The following is a 14,893-nucleotide window of genomic DNA, read 5'->3' as shown; positions in this document are numbered from 1 at the left end:
TTCTGGGATGCTGTCCCACAGCGTTGACCCTGTCGACGATCCTTTGCCATAGCTCCGCCTTCCTGGCTATTGTGGTGTGCTGCACCTGTGTGCCGAAGAGCGGGGGCTCTACCCTGATTATTTCCTCCACCATGGCCCTGAGTTCTTGGTCCGAGAACCTGGGGTGTCTTTGGGGTGCCATGGGGTGGTGTGGATGAGGTGTGGGGTGGTGTTTGTGGTGATGAGTGTAGTGGTGTGTGGTGTTTTGTGTGTAGATGTAGTGTGGGGGATGATGTTGGGTTCCTGTGTGTGTTGTGGTTTGCGTTCCCTGTGCTCTCTCTCTGTGTATTGCGCCTTGTCTCTGAATTTCGATTTGTGGGGGTTTGTGGGTGATGTGGATGTGTGTTTTATATCGTATTGATTGTGTGGGAGTGGTGTTTGTATGTGTATCAGGTGTGTATATTTTGAATTAGCCAATGTGGCTGTGTTTTGTAAAGGTGTGTGTATTTTGACTGCGGCGGTGTGTACCGCCAATGGGATACCGCGGTTGAAAGACCGCCGCGTGGATTGGTGGGTCGTAATGGCATGGGCGTATTTCTGTTGGCGTGACGGTGGAGGTTTGGTCATCTCCAGTTTATCGCTGACCGCTGATGTGGCGGCCTTCAGTGGAGGTCGGATTTTTGGCGGTTTGGCAGTTGTGGGTCAGAATGACCCTGGCGGGTTACCGCGGCCGCGGCGGTGTTATGGCGGTCTTCTGACCGGCGGTAACTGCCTTTTACCGCCAGGGTCAGAATGACACCCTAAGCATGGAGTTAAGAATGGCAAACTCTTCAGTTCATTCCAGGTTACAAATGGTTTTCATTGGATTATTGGTGATGTTGAGAAGACAAGATCAAAGGTGTGGCCTTTATAATGTGTTGGTTGTGTGACATGCTATACTACATTGGGTGTATCGATGAGGTTGAGAGGGTGTCTCTTTTTTTATTTTTTTTGTTTTGTGTTTTTTTGTTTTGTTTGAGGGTGTGTTGTCTGGAAGGTTGAAGTCTCCTAAGGGGGTGATGTGGGCATGTCGGATGGGAGAGCTGGAAAAGTGATTTGAGAATTCATCAGTGATGTTGATCTGTCTGGGAGGTCTGTAGTTGAGATGGAATGTGGCAGTCTGTGTTGCAGAGAAAGGAAGTGGCTTACTTGTTTGTCTAGGTTGCCATATGTGGAGGACTTACGCATAACAGTGGTGCCTCCACCCTTCTTTTGCCTGCGGTCCACATGATGGGTTCTGTAACCTATAGGAAGAAGTATGTCTAGGATATGCAAAGATGTGGTGGGCGCAAACCATGTTTCTGTGATGAAGGGCACATCAAGTTTGTGACAGGTGATGAGATCTGCAACATCTGGAATACTGAAGACTGAGCGCTGATGCGCATGAGTTGGAATGTTTGTTCTGTAGTTTGAGAGTGTGTTGTAATTGGTAGGATATGTACAAGGTTGAGTCTTACTATTGTGCTAATGCTATACGAGTGTCTGGGTCATCGATATATGGGGTATGATTGTGGGGACTGGCAGTATGGGGTGCTGCTTGAGGCAGATATTATTTTACCTTGTACATTTCAGAGAAACAGGAGTTCTGGCTAAAGGCCCTATCTGGCCCTAAAAACGAATGCCCATGCCTGTATATGCCCTTTGGTTGGGACGCCTGGTGATGTGACATCCTGAAGATGTGATTGAAGTAAGGGGAAGGTAGGAAGTGATGTCACTTTCTGTGCAGATAGATGATAGGAAGTCCAATGATGTCACTTCTTGTGTAGATGGATGATGGGAAGCCCAATTATGTCACTTCTTGTGTAGATGAATGATCGTAAATGAGCTCATTCGTATGCCTTTCTGGTTTTTCAAAGCCATTCCAACCTGCTATACATAATTTATCCCATCTCGTTATAGATTATGGGATATGATTTCAGACAATACTTTCCTTTTTTGGAAGAATATTTATAAGCTAGTGTGGTCTAGTGATTATGTTGCTAGTCTTGGAACCTGAGGCCTGAATTTTAATTCTAGCTTTGCCACTTGACCAAAGTTTATGTGATGCTGAGTAAATAACTTACATTCTGGTGCATCAAATTGTCACTATCTTTAATGCTGTGTATGTGTGTAATATGTAGTGCAAATGTACGAACCCTCAATTCATCTACTTTCGCCTGCATTGTTTCCTATAATCTCGTTTTCTGTAGCAGAGTTTACACCGTTTAAATACCAATATATACCAACATTAAGATCTTCTGTTTTAGAAGCTAGCCACTTCAATCCTGTGGCCAGACTGAAATGATATACTGAGCTAGAAGCACCGCTTAAATTGAAGTGTCATTGATTTGGCACTACAAGTTTCACAGTAAAATTCCAACGTAACTTCAACCTACTGCAGTTGAACAGGGCATTAACTGTTTATTATGACCTTGTAATGTTGTTAGAAAAGTAATCGTGCTTTTCGTGCACCTCACTTAAATCAGTTAGGAAAACAACAAAAAAAAGTCATGTATGGAATGCTTGACTGGTAATTGCCCCGACCGCACATCTGTTTATCGTTTTTTTTCGCCCAGTATGCAATTATTCTTAGTTTGCTTGATCTGCTCTCAGATGGAGACCAGCCATATGCAAATGCTCCTATGCCAAAAAGAACAGGCAAACTAGAATGCTTGGCCAGGTCTCCTTTAGATGGGAACACAAGCAACATCAGTCTGCTTTTGACCTATTTGAGCCTCATCGGTGAGATGTAGATTGAATCCACTGGCACAGTGAGCGGGACACCCATGTAAGAGCATCACTGTCTCGCTTGTTTAACGATTCCTTGGTTCCTGGCAAGTAGCTCCATTTTGTTTAATCATCAATTGTAATCTGTCTTGTGTACTCTGAACTCCTCTGTTGGCAGACAAAGTGGGTGAGGCCTCTGCCTAATTCTTCTTAGCATGCTTGATCTACTCTTACTGGCACTTTGTGCCATCACTTTGTTCCCTCAGTCTAGCAGACTATACCAAGACGGCCATTGTATAGACTTTGATCATATGTTGTAGGTATGATTTCCTTTAATGTGTTCACCTGAATCACAGAGGGGTTACTTATATTTTTCACATAATAATAGAACCTGTCCTCTGTTTTCATTACAAACGTCCCCTGTTTGTAACCATGATGCATGGAATGCACGCCAAATTGTAAACAACGGAAGGTTGTTTCTCGAAATAATATGTCTGTGTGAAGTGGTGATGTAATGCTCTTTTCTGTTTCCCACTTCAGTTTGCAGGAGGGCTCATATCTCTTGACTCATGCAGCAGGAGATTCCTCGGTTTTGATCTACAAAAGCACCAACTCCGAAGTGAAGAAATCTTCCTACAACCTTCACAAAGCTCACTCCACCATGCCTCGAGAACCGTCCACCCTCTCTGTTCCTTGGGTTCCACTGGACCCCACTATCCTGTTGCCCTATCATGTCTCTCAGGGTAGAGTTCCGTGCACATTCCCACCTCCAGCCGAAGATGTCACCAGCAGAACAAAGGTATTCTTGGCACCCATATTAAAATTCTTAAAGATTTGATGGGTTTTTTTACGAAACTTAGGGTCTTCAAAATATCGTAGGATGCAAAGATTTAGTTGTTGAAAGCAAACTGAAATGATTTCCAACTGTAATATCCATGAACCTATTTCGTTATTACTGTTCTTTGTTTAAGGCTGTCTTGAGTACTGTGTACCTAACAAATGGAAATGCTCTAAGATTTAATTTCTTAATTTATAGCAATGTTTGTTTATGATGATGGTTGTGGGGAAATCTGAAGGTGGCACATAGAAAAACCTGAGCTCATATGTAGACATTCATTTTTGTTTAACCTAAGCATTATCATTGCAAATGTTCACAACAACATACTAATGGCATTCAAGCGCCCCCTTTTTTCAAAGCTTGATTAAGTTACCTGGTGGCGTGCTGGCAATAAATAAAGCTATCTGAAAGATTAATGCTATCTACGGAAACACCTGATGATAACATTTATATTAACTTCCTGTTTAAATGGTAAAGTTTGAGCTGATACAACGAAGAATATTCATATTTGAAAGAGAAAAGCTGTGTTTCTCTGATGCAGCAAGTTATGATTTTATCAGGGAACTAATTTAGAGTTTGGTGGAGAGGGCACTCGTAGCAGAATACCCTTCCTGCCAAACTCATGGTCCACCCCCCGATTTAGTGGTGGGCAGATCTTAGGTATGTCAGTGACAGAGATTACTCCTGCTCTGTCGCCAACATACTCCTCTGATGGCCCGATGGAATACAATTCTCCCAATTTAGAGTTGGCAATCCCATGGCTTTCTAGGGTCTAGCCTGCAATAGCATGCGATAGCGCATGCATATTGCTTGCAAAGTGCTATTGTAGTTAGAATAGGGCTTGAAGTCTGCCCGTTGCTGATCATCTGTTGGATTGCATAGCACTCTTCTTTACAGCCTCGTAATTGATGACAGCTGGCATTTCATCATTTCTGTTCCTGTCCCTGGCACAGGGATCGAGTACTGACTGAAGCAATTTAGTCAGTGCCACTCTGATGCTCCAGACCTGATTGAGGTACTATTTTTTTTTTTTTTACTTCCCATGCCATGCAAACAGAAGGCTTTCTAAAGTTAACTTTTTGCCAAATCTTTTTTCACTTTGCACTCTTGTTTTATTTTTGCTCATGGGGACTGTTTTCAAAGGATGACTATTATCTTGCTATAAAGATTGCAAAGCAACATTGTGTTTTTTCTTACGTGTAATTTTCAAAATTATGCTCTAAAACATAATTGTGCAGTACATCGCAGCCCACCCCACTCCAATCCATTCCGCCCGCTCCAATCCAAAACACTCAATGCAATCCACTCCAGTTCAGCAGTCTCCAATCTGCCCCACTGCAATCCAAAACAATCTGCCCCACTCCAGTGCAACGATTAAAAAATTCTGCTCCACTCCAATCCACAACAATCTGCCTCACCCCAGTCCAAAACAATCTGCCGTACTCCAATCCAAGACAATCTGCCCTACCCCAATCCAAAACTCTCTACCCCACTCCAATCCAAAACAGTCTGTCCCACTCCAAACCAAACCAATCTGCCCCCACTTCAATCCAAAACAATCTGCCCAACTCCAATCCAAAACAATTTGCCCCACTACAGTCTGCCCCACTCCAGTCCAATCTGCCACACGCCAATCTAATCCACCTCCCTCCATCCCAATCTACCACATCCCAATCCTCCCAACCCACCCGACTACAGTCTGTTCTACTCCAATCCAAAATAATCCGCCCCACTCCAGTACAGCAATCTAGAGCAATCTGCCCCACCCAATCCAAAACAAACTTCTCCAGTCCAACCTGCTCCACCCCAATCCAAAACAATCTGCCCCACTCTAATCCAAAACAATCTGCCCACCTCCAGTCTGCCCCACTTCAATCTGCCCCACTCCAATCCAAAACAGTCTGACCAGTCCAATCCAAAACAATCTGCCCATTCCAATCCAAAACAATCTGCCTCACTCCAATCCATTCCACTCCACTCCAATACAGTCCACCTCACCTCGATCCACTCCAGTCTGCTCCACTCCAATCTGACTCACTCCAATCCAGAATGATTCGCCCACTCCAGTCCAAAATAATCTGCCCCACTCGAGTCTGTCCCACTACAATCCAAAACAGTCTGCCCTACTCCAATCCAAAACAATCCACTGCACTCCCGTCTGCTCCACAACAGTCTTCCCCACTACAATTCAAAACTATCTGTCCCAGTACAATCCAAAACAATCTGCCCCCCTCCAGACCATTACATTCTACTCCACTCCAGTCTGCCCCTTTCCAATCCAAAACAATCTGCCTCAAACCAATCTGCCCAGGTAAAAAAAACAATCTGACCCACTGCTTACCAAAACAATGTTGCCCCACTGCAGTCAAAAACAATCTGCCCACTCCAATCTGCCCCACTCAATTCAAAACAATCTGCCCTACTCCAATCCATAACAATCTGCCCCACTCCAATCCAAAACAATCTGCCCCACTCCAATCCAAAACAATCTGCCTCACACCAATCCAAAACAATCTGCCACACTACAATCGACCTCACTACAATCCAATATGCCCCTTGCCAATCCAACCCACCTCACCCCGATCCATCCCAACCCACTCCAATCTGCCCCACTCTGAACTGACTCACTCCGTTCCAGAACAATCTGCCCAACTCCAACCCAAAATAATCTGCCACACTCCAATCTATCCCTCTCCAGTCCAAAATAGTCTGCCTTACTCCAATGCAAAACAATCCACCCCACTCCAGTCTGCCCCACTACAGTCCAAAATATCTGTCCCACTACAATCCAAAACAATGTGCCCCACTACAATTCAGAACACTCTGCCCCACTCCAGTCTGTCCCACTCCTTTTCAAAATATGCTGCCACACTCCTAATCCAAAACAATCTGCCCCACTCAAATCCAAAACACTCTCCCCACTCCAGTCTGCCCACTACAGTCCAAAACAATCTGCACCACTAAAATTAATAAAAAGCTACCCCACTCCAGTCTGTCTTGGTACAGCCCAAAACAACGTGCCCCACTCCAATCCAACACAATCTGCCACACTCCAATTCAAAACCATCTGCCCCACTTCAATAAAATAAATCTGCCCTACTCCAATCAAAAACAACCAGAGCCATTCTAATCCGGAATAATCTGCTGCACTCCAATCCAGAAGAATCTGCCGCACTCCAATCCAGAAGAATCTGGATAACCTACCCCACTCCAGTCTGCCCTGATCCAATCTAAAACAATCTGCCCCACTCAAATCCAAAACAATCTGCCCCAGTCCAGACCTCCCTACTCTAATCCAGTCTACCCACTCCATCCCAATTCAATCTTCTCCATTTTAATTCACCCCACTTTAATCCACCACAATCCACCCCAATCCAGACCAACCCAATCCAGTGTACCCCACTCCAATCCTCCACTGTCCAACCCACTCCAGTCCAATCCACTCCAGTCCAACCCATTGCAACTCACCACAATCCAATCTAATGAAAGCCACCCCAATTCAATCTAACCCAATCCACCCCATTCCAGTCCACCTGCCTCACTCCAGTCAAATCCGCCTTAATCCTCCCCAGCCTAATCCAATTCACCTTAATCCACCCCACTCCAAACCAATACACCCCTCACTACTTTAATCCACCCCAATCCACAATAGTCCAGTGCACTGCATTCCACACCAATCTAATCCACCCCTTTCTAATACAATTCATCCCACTCCAGTCCAATCCACCCCACCCACCCCAATACAATACACCCCACTCAGTCCACTCAACCTCACTCCATTCCAGTCCACCCTACTCCAGTCCACCACACCTCACATAGTCCAGTTCACATCACCTCAATCCAATCCACCACACATTAGTGGATTCCACCCCACTCCAATCCACCCTACCACACCCCAGTCCACCCCATCCAGACCACACCACCACTTTTCAATCCACCCCACTCAACACAGATCCAGCCCATACACTCCACCTCACTCCAACCTACCCACTCCAATTCACCTCACCCAACTCTTCTCCTATCCGCCTCACTCTACTCCAATCTACTCCAAACTACCCCACTGTACACCAATCCAGTCCACACCACCCCTGTCCACCCCAATCCACTCCACTCAAAACCACCTTAAACCAACCCACACCAATCCAATCCACCCACATCAATCGGCTCCAGCCCATCTAATCCACTCTACTCACATCCAGTTCACTCCAATCCAGTTCACCCCACTACAAAACATTCTTTCCACTCTTATCCACCGCACCCCAACCCTCTCCAGTCCACCCCATCCCAGTCCAGTCGACCCCAATCCAGTCCACCTCAATTCAGTCCACCGCACGCTATTCCACCCCACTCAATTCTATCCCATTCCACCTCATTCCAACCCAAAACACTCTACTCCAGTCCATTTCACCCCACTCCAATATACCCTACCCCAGTGCAATCCACCCCACCCCAGTGCAATCCACCCCACTCCAATCCACCCCACCCCACTGCAGTCCAGTCCACCTCACTTTAATCCACCCCATTCCAATTAACCCCAGTCAACCCCAGTCCAATCCATCCCACTCCAGTTCAATCCACCCAACTCAGTCCACCCCACCCCACTTGATTCACTCCAGTCCAATCCACCCTACTCCACTCCAATACACTCCAGTCCAGTCTAATCCACCCCACTCCAATTCACCCAACTCAAAACCACCCCAATCCAATCCACTCCAGCCCTTAAGTCCAGTCCACCCTATTCCAATCCAGTCTAATCAACCCACGTCACCCCATTTCAATTCATCCCATTCCAATCCACCCCACTCTACTCCAGTCCAGTCCACTCCACTGTACTCCAATCCACCCTACTACCTCAATCGTCTCCACGCCACTCCACCCTATTCCACACCACTCCATGACACTCCGTCACCTCTACGACATTCCACACCGCTAACTTTTAGCCATACTGAACAGCAGCCACACTGATGTGAAACATGGCAAATACACATTTCCAAAGCCATTAGCTCTTGTACAGACTAGACCTATTGGATTTGCCAGTGCATGTTTATTTGTTTGCTCTCCATCACCGCCAGGTAACCTGGCTGTGAGCAACAGTAAAAAAAAAAAAAAAAACATAGAAGACTCCCACACCATGGGAGAGAAGTCCCGTGTTGTGGGGAGGTCATTATTTTTTCCTTTTTCAAAACCAAACCCTCGCTTCGGGGTTTTATTTGTTCATCGGTCAGACTTTTTAAACCGTCACTGCAGTTCTGTCAAAGTTAAGAATTGCTCGCAGGCATAACAGACCGCTCTACATTTGCCAGACGCAGATCTTGGGATGGCTGGGACAATGTTCTCTTCCACCCCGATGGAGTGCCTTCGTGCGCCAAAGTCTAAATTAGCCCTAATATGTGTATCGAAGTGACACAAGTTATGCTTTAAATATTGGTGGTGATAATTCAATTTTGTAAACTACTTATGGTGAAATGTGACGATGTGAACCAGTTCTTTCTTAAATTTCTTTTTTTTCAGAGCCTTACAGTGGGTGTGGCTGCAAATCAGAGACAAATGCCTAACTCTGCCTCCATGGAAACCGACTGCAGTGATGTGTCAACAGCAGCAGCCAAGGGTGGGTCTCCAAAGAAGAAGAAGAATAAAGGCAAACGGCAGAAGAGGTTTCTGAAGTGGAACGCCAAGAAAATGCAAAGACAACCAAAACTATCGCAAATACGAGCAGGGAATGTGTAACGGACTGAGCAAGCAGGGCTAATGCAGGATTTCTGTTTTCCAGTCCCTGGAGAAATATCGGCAGTCGCTGGCAGTGTGCACGCGGAGATCAGCTTCTCGGAGGAATGCATAGAACATGCCAGAAATACCACGCTGCTAAGCCTCACCTTTTGTACGGGAGCCCAGCCAGGCCTAGGCTCACAGACGACCACTTAAGGGGCGCGATTTCAGACATGTAGCTGTAGCAGTTCCTTCTAGCCTTCCACAAGGGAACCCGTTGTTATTTACACCCCTCTGCTCAGACTAAATTCATCCCACCCACGAAGAACCAGTTCCACCTAGTGTGTGTGTGGGACTGGAAAAAAAAGTCCAACCGTTTTACTAAATCACTTTAACACGTAAACAACTTTGACGTGAGTGCCTTTGCTTCACGACCGTGGAACTAAAATACCACTTGGTGTCAGAAACCATCCAGTAGTTTGAAAGCAGCAGTGACGTCATGGCACAATGCAAAAAGAACTTTACTATTTATGCAGTAATTATAAGGCATGGATATAGGAAGAAACACGCGATTTTAAATAAGACTGAAAGAAAGTACCTAACCATCCTTGCATCTTGTATGTATGTTTGTGTTTGAAATTGTAAAGTGCAAATAAAGCAAAGAGGCGGTTTACAGGTTGCTGATAGGGAAAACGTCGTGACCCAGTGCTGCAAATAAGACGTGCTGGTGCCCAAACGTTTTCTCAGAAGCCAGCTGGGGACACTGCTTAATGCTGGAGTTTCCGAGTACCAAGGTTGTTGAGTCTTGACTCCACATCTGGCCTCTTTTATCCACCACCAGACACATACTGATTTATCTTATTCTTGCGGGTTCTTTTTCATCCCTGCCTTCTCTTTGTCACTGTTTTTCCATCGTTCTCGTCCTCTTTCTTTTTCCCTTTTCTGCGATTCTCTCTTGCTCTGGATTAATGTCTAATGATTGAAAAATAAGTGCAGGGCCGGGTTACAAACAGTGCCCTGGGGGTGTAACAGGAATGTTGATGCCCCGGCGCACTGTACTATTACAGAAGAAGCAGACGCTTTTGTGCCTTCTTCTGTAATACAGATAGCACTGGTGCGCATAGAGCTCTGGTGCTATCTTCAGGGAGTGTTCCCTCATTAGCATAGAGGCGTGGTCCCATACTAATGAGGGAAACACCAGTCTATTATGGATGCTGGCAAAGAGGCCATCAGTAGGCACAGTGAGTGTGTGCAACAAAAAGGTGGTGCCCAGTCACTGCATCCGCTGAATTCCTAGGTACAGCCCCTGCAATGGAACCCCCCAGAGTAGGCAGGTGCAGACAGCCCCTGCACCTGTCTGCAGGGGGGTCGCACCTCTGCCTTGCACGCTCATAAGAGTTGAGAAAGTGTAATGGAATTTAAAACCTTTAGCGTTTCATTCAGCAATTTGAGGTAATCTGTGTGTACCAGTAACCAAAAATTCACCAGATAATTGAGTTGACGTCCTAGGGAACTGCCTATAAAGATTGTTGAAAACGTTGCTGTTTATGATGTTAAAATGTCAATCTCTATATTAAAAATATAATTCATCCATTTTTATTTTGCCCTGGAGCTGAAAGGTTCTTGCAAAAACGTCATTGCATATCTTGCAGATGCTGGAAAACAAATTCCACAACTTCTTTTGATAATAATTCATCAGTAGATTCTAGAAAGGTCTTCAGGCTTTGAAAAGCATCACATTTCTTTTTGATAAGGGACAAGCCCACAATTCTAGTCTTTTAATAATTACCTCAATTTTACCTGCTATGTTAAAAATTGTGTCACCTCTACCTTGCACGCTCAAGTTGAGTGCATTTGAATGAGTGAAAATGTCAGTCGAATACGCCAGGAGCACTCAGTAAGTGCAAATCAAGATTCCAGATCAATGAAGAATACTCAGGTTTCAACTTTTAATTAAAATGCTGAGGCAGCAATTTTCAGTAGGTCAACTGACAGAGCTGCTCAAAAAGCTTTGAATCTAGTGACCTATATTTTGACTGATTCATTAAATATCTTTTCAGTCCTTCTGGCTTCTTTTTAGCATCTAAAAGTTCTCTGTAATTGAAGTATCGATGCTATTTAACTGAATGGTTATTTTATTATATGCTCAATGAGTTCAGTTAGTCCCTCAGAAATGCTATGCGCACCATCTCTGTGCTGGTTCCTACACATTTGTTTGTATGCATGTATGTCCTATTTTCGTGTTGCAAATCTAAGCAAAAAGCAGTGGCATGCTGTGCAAGGTCAAAGATGAGCCTAAAGGTCAACACTCAATGGGAGAGGTAGCTAATTTGTAGACTGTCAAGTAATTGTGTTCTAGTGTTCTTAAAACTGATGCATATTCAACTCTTTCATAAATTAGAGCAGTGCGTGGGTAGTCATGACTGATATGGAGGATGTTGTTCCAGATCACGGGTACATAGATGGGATAGGCCTGCTGCCTTGTTTTTTCTTTTTCACTCTTAGTCTGCAGTCAGACGGTGTCCTCCTGGCTGTGGGTTTGCCAAGAACCACTGCATATGGTGAGCTTATCTGCAAAATAAGCGTGGGTGCTAGTTAAATTTTGTTTATTGTCAATAATTCAGTCATATTGATATGTGGCACTTCCTCAGTGATGTATATCTAATAGCAGCAAAATCATAAATCTTCAATGAGTTTTTCCCTTAAGCTAATTTCTTATCTAACACAGTAAGTGGGATTTGTTTGCAAAGTCTGTATTTTGATTAAACCTGTATGCTATATTTTTTTACTTTTGCAAATACTGTGGTTCTGGTGGATACTTCTAACTGCAGTTTCCTCACCTTTAGACTAGCCACATGTTCCAGACTAGATCAGGAAGATTTGTGAGAATAGCCCCAGTATGTCGTTAGGTAGTGTCGTGCAGGTGTGTGTCAACTATATTTTACCCAGGAAGTGATGGTCTGATATAAGCGTCAGCCAAGCACGCCAACGTCAGTTCCTTTCTTTTTGCGCTTTCCGACCTGGATCCTGAGCCAACTTCTAATTTCTTCTCATTAACTGATACGTTATTTTTCTCAAAATCCTTTTCAGTGTGCAAAGGAACACGGTCCTTCTTAAAACAACAGAGTTAACTTATTGTAGAGGACTGTCAGAAGCAGATGTTTGTGACAGTGCCCCACAAGGTGTGTCTCTAGTGTTTGGGTTCAGGCCATGGCTCCAAGTCATGTAAGGAGTATGCCGTTATGCTCCTGAAGGCTATCTGGGATCACAAAGCCAAGCTATATGTTGCCAAGCACTGCAGAAATGCATTCAAGCTCCCACTCGAAGTCGAGAGTGCATACCTGTTCCTGCTCCAACAACAGATCTTCATCGCAGTCCAAGTCTTTGGATAAGTTAAAGTCCAAAAAAACATAGAAGTCCAAGCACGGTTCAACCCAGCCGTGCCGTTCTCATTCTGAGAAATTACCAGGACTTCCAGGTTCTCCTTAGTCTTATTCCCGGTCCCCCACCAAGGAACTGATTCCAAAACTAATTCTGATGCCCCCCAAATTTCCCGGACTGTCTGTGACATCACAACAGATTAGAACTTTTAAGGAAGCCATGTAGTGAATTTTTAGCACCTTGACACGTCCCTCTGGTGTGTATTTTGACCCAACGGATCCATTGAGGTGTCCCCAGGCAGATCCTTCTTTTGCACCGATGGAGCCACCGCCCAGCATTCCAACAACTTTTTGGATCAGATTCAGACCAAGGTGAACTAGCTTTTGATGACAATGGAGATGATAGGGATGAATTTCTCTCACAATATGATGATGCCAACTTTTAGTTGGATGTACAATAGGTCAGTGGAAAGAGCACTTCCCCTGAGGTGGGACTTGGTTCTCTGATGGCCTTTTACTGAAAGAGACTATCGTATTTGCTGTGGTCATCTGACAAGCAGCTGAAGTCCTGGACTTACAGTTACCATCTCTTAAGGTGAAAACCAATGTCCTCGTTGAAGTTTTACAGCCTGGGTAGACACAATCCAAGCCCTTACTGCCGTTCAGCAAAGCCCTGAATGACGCATTCATGGGTATCTGAGCTAAACCCCTTTAATCCCTATCTGTGAACAGACTGGTGGCACAACATCAAATAACTGTTCCGGGTGACCATGTTTCCCTGTTGATGGACCTTACTCCCAAGAGCCTGGTAGTTTAAGCATCTACTAGCAGGATCAAACTCAGCTCATCCCCTTTCACCTCTGAGAAAGAGCCAAAGAGAATTAAAGCAGTTGGGAAACAGATGGTCTCTTCAGCTAGCCTCCCCCTTCAGCAAGTTAATGATAGTTGCTTGCTGATTGCTTAACCCCACTTATTATGGGACATGGCTGCCAATTCTTCACCAACCTGGTGCATACTACTCAGGATGGGCGGGACGCAAGAAATACATTATTGGATCAATACACTACTTACTACTTAGACAGGGCAGTCTAGACTAGTGTGGTGCTTTGGTGCCACATGTGGATGAGATATACAGGCTTCTCGGGTGACATTCAGATGTCACTCCTGGATATACCTTTTTACAGGTCTTGCTCGTTTGGTGAGAAGGCCTATTCTGGTTGTTACTCCTTCTGCTTCCTTGTGCCGAAGAAGGACAGAGGCTATCGCCCTGTATTAGACCTTCGCCCTCTCAACTTCTTCCTGTTGAAGGAAAACATTAAAAATGCTCATGCTAGCCTGCATCCTGTTTGCCCTAGATGCCGGAGACTAGAGGGTGGTGTTAGACTTGCAGAATGCTTATTTTCATATCCTTGTCAGGCCGACCCTCAGATGCTACCTGCAGTTCACAGTGGACCAGTAGCATTTTCAGTTTGCAGTGCTCGCCTGTGTCCCTTTTGTGTTCACAAAAATAATGGCATTAGCATTCAGAGTAAAGTGATAGCATTCTTCCCCTACCTCGACGGTGCTGTCCTGGGCCCGGTGTCAGGATTTTCTGCAACTCTGGAAGTGGCTGTACCACCAAGGAATTTCTCTGATGAAAAATCACCTAGGCAGACAAACTCAGTTGAAGGTGTTTAAGTGGATCATGAACAGTAGCAGGTGGCAAAGTGCATCTTCCATTGACAGATGGGACCCAACCTTTCTTTCTACAAAAGTGGTCACTCCTTTTCACGAAGGGCAGGCTATCACTCTTACAGCATTCTTTGCTCCACCACATCCATCTAATAAGGAAAGATACTCCATTGTTTGGCCCATAAGAGGGCACTGATATTTTATATTGATCGTACCAAATAATCTAGAGTGCACAACCACCTCTTTGTAGGGTTTTCTGGAGCAAAAAAGGCCAAGACTGCACAAAAACGGGCCATCTTTAGATGGATTGTTTTCTGTATAAAGATCTGCTATGCACTGGCGAAGAAGCCGCCTCCAGAAAGCTTATGGACTGATTCTACCAGGACCAAAGCTGCTATTGTTATTTTGGCATGCGGAGCGCTAATCCTGTACATTAGTCTGGCAGCTACATGGGCATCAATACACACGTTCACAAAGCACTACTGCCTGGTTTATCAAGAGTGGCATTTTGCCTGTCTTGAAGGACTTTGTGGTCTGAGATACTTCACAGATGCACCACCTGGGGGGGGGGTAC

The 14,893-nt window shown here is 45.0% G+C and overlaps 1 protein-coding gene across 3 annotated transcripts in view; it reads left to right on the top strand.

Annotated features, from left to right (window-relative positions):
* The window catches only part of ICE2 (interactor of little elongation complex ELL subunit 2), a 565,283-nt gene extending 555,342 nt beyond the window's left edge, over positions 1 to 9,941 (top strand). For all 3 annotated transcript variants that reach the window (XM_069223465.1, XM_069223467.1, XM_069223466.1), the window contains 2 exons: positions 3,265 to 3,523; positions 9,074 to 9,941. In XM_069223465.1, coding sequence (XP_069079566.1) covers positions 3,265 to 3,523; positions 9,074 to 9,289 — 475 coding nt within the window. In that variant the 3' untranslated portion in view covers positions 9,290 to 9,941. The remainder of the gene's footprint in view (positions 1 to 3,264; positions 3,524 to 9,073) is intronic.
* The last annotated feature ends 4,952 nt before the right edge of the window (positions 9,942 to 14,893 follow it).

The sequence above is a fragment of the Pleurodeles waltl genome, chromosome 3_1 (genome assembly GCF_031143425.1).
Source record: "Pleurodeles waltl isolate 20211129_DDA chromosome 3_1, aPleWal1.hap1.20221129, whole genome shotgun sequence".
Taxonomy (NCBI): domain Eukaryota; kingdom Metazoa; phylum Chordata; class Amphibia; order Caudata; family Salamandridae; genus Pleurodeles; species Pleurodeles waltl.
This window is presented reverse-complemented; position numbering and strand designations above follow the sequence as displayed.